The following is a 7,024-nucleotide window of genomic DNA, read 5'->3' as shown; positions in this document are numbered from 1 at the left end:
ATCCCGATAACTGAACATAAACAGTAAACTATGAACATTGCCCCAAATTTGAACTTCATGCTTTAGAAAAAATAAATCACCCGCCTAAAAATCATCAAGAAACAAATCTCCTTCGGGTCGAAATGGTTCAAAAATATTCAAGGTTTTAGCCTCCTGCCATGTATCCATGTCAGCATTTATAGATTATAAAACCATTCCAAAATATTCATGATATATGTATATGAAACCGACAGAACCAGACCATTAACATATCATGCTATATGAAACCGATTAACAACACGTACACATGACATGGCCCAACATAATCCAATGCAAACTAAGAAACCAAACTACTATTAAAAAACGAACTAGCAAAGGAACCAAACATAAAGTCATCAAACGTTTTAAGATTAAATTAGTACCACAACATATAAAAACCAAACTACTATGATTGAACCACTTGACCACATGATCAAGCTGCTATGGAACCAGTCAGATCAGCTGTTGATAACTCCAGATAGTTATTCGGGATCAATCCTGGATCAGCAAGCCTGTATAATAAAAGAAAATTATAAAATAAATCAACAATTAGGGATGCTAATTATGACCGCTTCTACTAAAAAATGGGTTAATTTGACAAAACCATGAGTTTATTTGAATTAACTCTAAACAGAAAAACAGGTCAATCCGGGTCTACTCAAATTATACAACAGGTCAAAACGGGCCATTCTTATACAGCTTGTTAATTAAAGCACCGCCGTTTATTATCACAGCCTACTCATCGCCGACACCGCCCTGCTACTTTTTTAAAAGGTCTATTTTGAATCAAACTCATTTTGGTCAACCCGTTTTTGACCCGCACAAAATTAAGAGTAAAGCAAAGAAAACATTCATACCTTGGTGCAAGCATTACCACTTCCAATCTGCTACCACACATAACATCTCTTAACGAAATGAAGCTCGGAGTATGCATCAAGGACATCGATTCAAGATCAAGTGGGGGGTGATTTACAACTCTACCCTTCTTCTTATTCAAGTCATAAAACAAAATAAAACCATGATCACTCAGCATTACTAGCTCCCCATTGTTTTTGCAGGTTATAGGCAGCATACTGTGGCGATCGTGTACAAGCCAACCGCTGGTGTCTACCACAAATTCTCTACTCCATGAATCTTGCACTCCATATTCCTTCATCACCCAAACACTATACCTTAAGGGGTTTGTAAAGCAATCAATGATTGTAAGACGGTTACCCACAACGACCATAAGTAGCTCAGCATATGCATTTTCAGGAGTCTTCGTCAGATGGGCCGGGCCCGAAATTTCCCCAAATTCATGTGTCTGGAAGTTGAAGAAAACTATGAGACTTGAAACAGTCTTGTCCATGCAAATCCAATGAACAGTTTTTTCCAAGTGGCATGGACTGTAAATAGTAAGCGGGGAGAAGGGTAAACTGCCAAGGGACTCCCATGAGCGAGAACCCTTTACAAAGATCTTCGCCACTGGATCAAGTTCTGAATGATACACATAATCCAAATTAGAATCTAAAAAAGGTTCTTGATCCTCTGGCCCGATATCAAGATCTGTACCCTCTGAATTGGTATCATGATCTGAAACAAGATCCGGCTCCATAGCAGAATCAGAAACAGAATCTGAAGATAGATCTAATGCCGTAGATGAAGAAGATGAAGCATCTGAAACGCTTTTCACTTTCACCGGATAAAATGTGCATAAAACTTCAAAATGATTTGTTTTCGGCCAGTAAAAGAACCCGCACTCCACAGTTCTTAAACGAGCAACAATTTCCGGAAGCAATGTGTATTCACCAATAACAGGATTGGATATCATACAGTGATGAACATTATGAAGCACGTCCGTATGCTCCAAAAGAACTAACCCGTTACAAGAATGCGTTAAATGAAAGCGATCTATCGGGGTGATAAAATTGGGCTTAACTTCAACCCGCGAAGCAGCATCGGTATCCAAATCAATCAAGCAAATACACGATGATTGAATCATCAACTGGGGTTCTGATTTTGCAAGATGTACTCTTGCAAATTCAGGATCGTTTCGTATGAGTTTCAACAAAGATTTGGACACAGCACAGCAATCAAGGAGAGATGGCAAAGGCACCTTTGTAAGAATGTCTTCCAGATTGGCTCTTGGGAGCTCAAACAGAGATCGGTTACCTGCTGCCATTGTATGTGGTGATCGACGACTGCGATTTTTGGGATTTGGAAGTAGAAATGACCGATTTTACGGTCTGAAAGCAATTGAGGTATGTTAATATATAGAATTTAGAGAGATTAAATAGCATTAATGGTTTCAAGAGTCAACGATTAAAAGCTACAAATTTATCTTCAATAATTTGATAGCGGTGTTCGGTTATGAATTTTTTTACAAATAGGGATGAGATTTTTGTCCCGAATACCTGTACCTATACCGATTTAGCCTATTCGGTACGGCTATCAGCACTTGTTTTTATTGATTTTGGTACGGTACAATCAGTGTGGGTGCGGTACGTGTACGCTCGGTATTTTGTACCCATTTGGAATATGTATAGATTTTATTGGGATTTTCCATATTTAATATCTAAAATAAATCCTCCAACCGTATCATCATTGAACGTATTACAATTTATGAAGTATCAAACCTGTCGTTATATTAACTATAACATCGAAGTACCAAACCTATCATCATGGTTTACTTTGGTATTATAGTTTATTGGTTTTGGCTTTATCTTTTGGTTGTGGTATAAGTAATGCCGATACCCGTCACAAACTCGTACTGGTACCCGGACCGATTCAGCTTATTTGTTACTCGTGCCGGCATCGGTACCAAGATCGTTGAAGATTTGAAAAAAAAAAAAACAAAGAGGTACGAAAGTGGGTGCCCGAACCGTACCGAAATACCCGTACCGTACCGTACTGATAAATTTGGTAGGGGCATCAGTACACATTTTTATTGATTTTCCTTAAGGATACAATATCTCATCCCTATTATAAAGAGATTCATAGTTCGTTTATGGTTTGGATTGAGCTAAAAACCAAGCCAGCCATGGCCTTAAAAGAAGCTATGCTTTCTAATTATAACATTTTAATATTAATCTACAGTCAATGATGAGCAGCTACTGAAATCATACTTGATGTATTGTATTTATTTAACACCAGTAATATGCAAATGTATGTAATTATCAAACACGATGAGAAGATGATAGGTACTTACAGATAGAAACTGATAACCAAAGTTTAGGGTTTTTCTTTAGGATCTGAACCGCCGAGATAATAGAGATTCGTTGAATTTGGAGTTTAGGGTTTGTCATCTTATAAGGGTGTGTGTGGAATTGCTGATGTGAACTTTAGTTACTACTTTTCCAAAAATGTTTTGAATTAGGTGGTGTTTGTTTAAAAAAAAAAAAGAAAAGCTATTATACACAGATACGAGGTTATGTAGTTTCTCGTGTACGTTTCGTTAAAAAGACATCTGTGCTGGTTAGGGGTGTGCATGGATCGGTTTGGGGTGATTTTAGGTCAAACCCATAACCATAACCAATATATCGGTTAATCAATAACCATAACCGATCCGTTATGGCGGTTTTGATTAATCGGTTTTGAAGGTTTTAACGAGTCGGTTATGGGTCGGTTAACCGTGACCAAAATCAATATAATTAAGCCTAAAACTTTGGTACTAAATATTACCAAAAAAAAAAATAAAAATCGCATGACATGGTTTAACAAATCTATAATTCATAATATTAATAATATATACTCAAACAAGTGATAGATAAATGGATAACCTTTTTAGTAAATTAAATCATATAGTAAAAAAAATGAGAGCATTATTAGTTTATTACCTTCTTTAATTTTCTCCAAATTATCAACAACGTATATAATTATGCTCCATAAAGTTGATAATCTTGTAAATGGGGCGGTTCGGTTATGACAGATTCGAAATTATCTTTAACAAAAACCGACCAATATTTGGCGATTTTCAAAAATTCATTAAACCGACTCATCGGTTATCGGTTAAAATCGGTTCGGTTATTTCGGTTATGATTCGGTTAACGGTTATGACGGTTAATTTGCACACCGCTAGTGCTAGCTATTTTTGGTGTAGATCTGGCCCAGCCTCTAAGGGCATTCCCAATGGATTCTCCAAATTATGTGAGGATGTTCTCTATTTTTTAGAGATGGTTAAAAGTGGTTATGAGGGGAAGAGAGAGAAAATATTACTGTTCATGGTTAAATTTGAAGAAACACATTGTTCATCTCTATACTTTTTTTAATGTTTTTAAAAGTGGTTGTGAGTGAATGAGAGAGAAAAGATAATGATAAAAGTATAAAAAAGTATTATTTAATTGAAAATGATAGAGAAAAGATGTTGTTTTTAGTATAATTATAGAGATAGAGATGGAGAATGGATTGAGAATGCTCTAACCTCATAAATCATTGTCCTCCTTCACAAACTCTTAGTCCTAGTCACCACCCCTTGATTCTCTACCGGCCTTCGCCCCTCCGCCGACTTCACCCCTCCACAGCCCTTACTCCACCGATCGAAATCCAATACTCGAGGCATAAACCTACTGAACCCTACTTTGCTACATCTCTTCCACGCTGCTCTCCGCCACCACCACCTCTGTCGTCTCTTCTGAACTTCGATGTTGACTGTAAGTGAAATTAACAACCTTCGAATTTTTTATTTGCTAAAATTTTCTCGTGATAAGATTGAAATTAGTCATTAGGTTTTCTTATACTTGAAAGTTGAAATCAACATATATAAAACATTTGAGAACTCATAGTGAAATTAGTCATTAACTATTATTTAAATTTCAATGTTGAAAAATTCTTTTAAGTTTTAAATATCGGTTTATTTAAATTTCAGTTTATTTTAGCAGTCTACAGAAGTTAAAAACACAAATAGCATTCCCATTACAGACTGCAGACCATTGGTCCACTTCTTCTTCTATAGAGTCTACAGATATGGTCCACAGAATGTAGACATTTTACCTCTAAAAACAAACTGCACCTTAGTTCATGTGATTGAAATAGGCAATAAATAGTGGCGTAGGAGTAATCATCCTAGTGGAACTAACCTCGTCGAGCCGTTGGACACAGAGCCTATTCAACATGCGTACTGTTGAGAATACTGAGCATTCCGGGAAAACCATTTTGTTCACCGTGCATAACGCAAATATCTCCGTTAGTAAATCAATACATACATATTTTGATAATAATATTATATAGATATTGTCAAGTATACACTTAAGATTAAAGAAATATAACTATATATACATTGAAAAAAAATTGTAACGATCCTTGAAAATATTCCCAAGAGTCCAAAACCTTAAAACGCCTATAATGAGAACCGAAATAAAAAAATTTTATTTTATTTTCATCGCGTTATGTGACGGATAGATAAAAGCCTCGTCGCAATACGCGAAGGCTTATAATATCCAGAAATTTTGGTGGTTGTTGCGCTACGCGATAGGCAAATTTTTAGCCCATCGCGTTACATGAAGTGGAGGTTAATCGTGTCACGTTGCGTGTCACGTTGCATGTCACGTGGCATAGATAGAGCTGACTCGCAAGGTTATAAGTGTATCGCGCGACGTGATGCCTTCATTTTGAAATAGTTGCACTACGCGACTGACTAAGAAGTCAGCTATAAAAGGGAGGGTTCAAGGCCTTGTCCGTCATTCCAGTTTCATTCACTTCTCTCATTTTCTCTTATATTGTTGGTATAATATGTCACACCCCAATCTAAGGCGGAAATGCCGAGGCGTGATCCGATTGCTTACAGCTCGAAGATACTATCATATATAAAATGTGACAATATCTAATTAATTATTTTATTGAAAGAATACACACAATATCCAATTATAGCAAACAATATAAGTACATGAATGCAAACTCAAATAATATTTTCTTGTTTATATCCTAAGGTCTTGTCTACGTGTCCAACTTCAGTCTTCAATACAAGCAAGCTGCATTTGCGTAGAAAATGGAGTTTTGTCAACAAATATGTTGAGTGAGTTTATAACCACTTTTTAACACCAAAAACAATGTTAATATAATAAATAAAAAAAAAGCAAAACGTAATAAATGTTGTAATAAAATCAAACCATGAGCAAATAAGTTGTCGATTAAACCATTGCCAAGCGAATCGGGCGTCGATAAATCAACCATGAGCAAATAATAATAATAATAAGACCGTTGCTAAGCGAATCGGGCAGTGGTCAATAATATGATAACCCAATACATGGGGATATGATGGACCTCTCTGAATGTGATTGTGCACATAAACAAGTAAACACATAAACAAGTAACAAGTATATTTGATTAGTCACACACAATTATTCGTTTGCTATTTTGAGATAGATATATATTATAAATAAGTAAGCATATGTCCCCAAAACGTTGTGAAAATTGAGTAAAATAGGGGAATGATAAAACTCACTTTAGATTAAAAGCAAGTGAATATAACTACGAATAAACGAGTAAGGTTTAACCGAGTCGTCCACTAACGCGTCATACGAGATAATTAATCAGAACCTAAAACTTTGTTATATGAAACTATAAATAAAAACGAACTTAATGCCGCTGGAATCAATCCAAACGGATGAGTAGAACTCTAGTTATGTTGAATTAAATGTTTGATCAGTTAACAACTTACCGGATGGTGTTTGTATTAGCGAGAAATCGAGGTCAAAGGCTTAACGAATGTCAAAGTCAACTACAGCTAACGAATCTTCACTTTAAACGAGCAAAACGAGCATGAAAACGTCGGTTGAGGGTAGGTGACGGCTGGGAATGCTTAGTTGCAGTAAACTTTAGGGTTTGGAGTTATGATGTGTTTATATAGGGGTTTAATCAACTTGTTGGACAAGAAACGGGTCGATTTTGGTAACCGAATCATATAATTAAGAACGAAATCGGGTCATATAATCATCGATATATTAACCAAATTATTGAATATGAACCTAGACATCATTACACACTAAATACAATAACTTGTGTCTCAAATTTCGTGATTAAGGGTTGATTT

General features: G+C 35.9%; 1 protein-coding gene across 1 annotated transcript; it reads right to left on the bottom strand.

Annotated features, from left to right (window-relative positions):
* Window positions 1-418: 418 nt before the first annotated feature.
* On the bottom strand, window positions 419-2,233 carry LOC143537594 (F-box protein At3g07870-like). The gene is made up of 2 exons (XM_077031329.1): window positions 876-2,233; window positions 419-530 (listed from the first exon to the last, which is right to left on the bottom strand). Exons 1-2 carry the CDS (start codon window positions 2,177-2,179, stop codon window positions 452-454), a joined length of 1,383 nt encoding a protein of 460 aa, XP_076887444.1. The 5' UTR covers window positions 2,180-2,233; the 3' UTR covers window positions 419-451.
* Between the last annotated feature and the right edge of the window lie 4,791 nt (window positions 2,234-7,024).

This window comes from Bidens hawaiensis, unplaced genomic scaffold (assembly GCF_021521415.1).
Source record: "Bidens hawaiensis isolate Kalapana, Puna unplaced genomic scaffold, B.hawaiensis_p1.1 tig00011229_1, whole genome shotgun sequence".
Classification (NCBI taxonomy): Eukaryota; Viridiplantae; Streptophyta; class Magnoliopsida; order Asterales; family Asteraceae; genus Bidens; species Bidens hawaiensis.
This window is presented reverse-complemented; position numbering and strand designations above follow the sequence as displayed.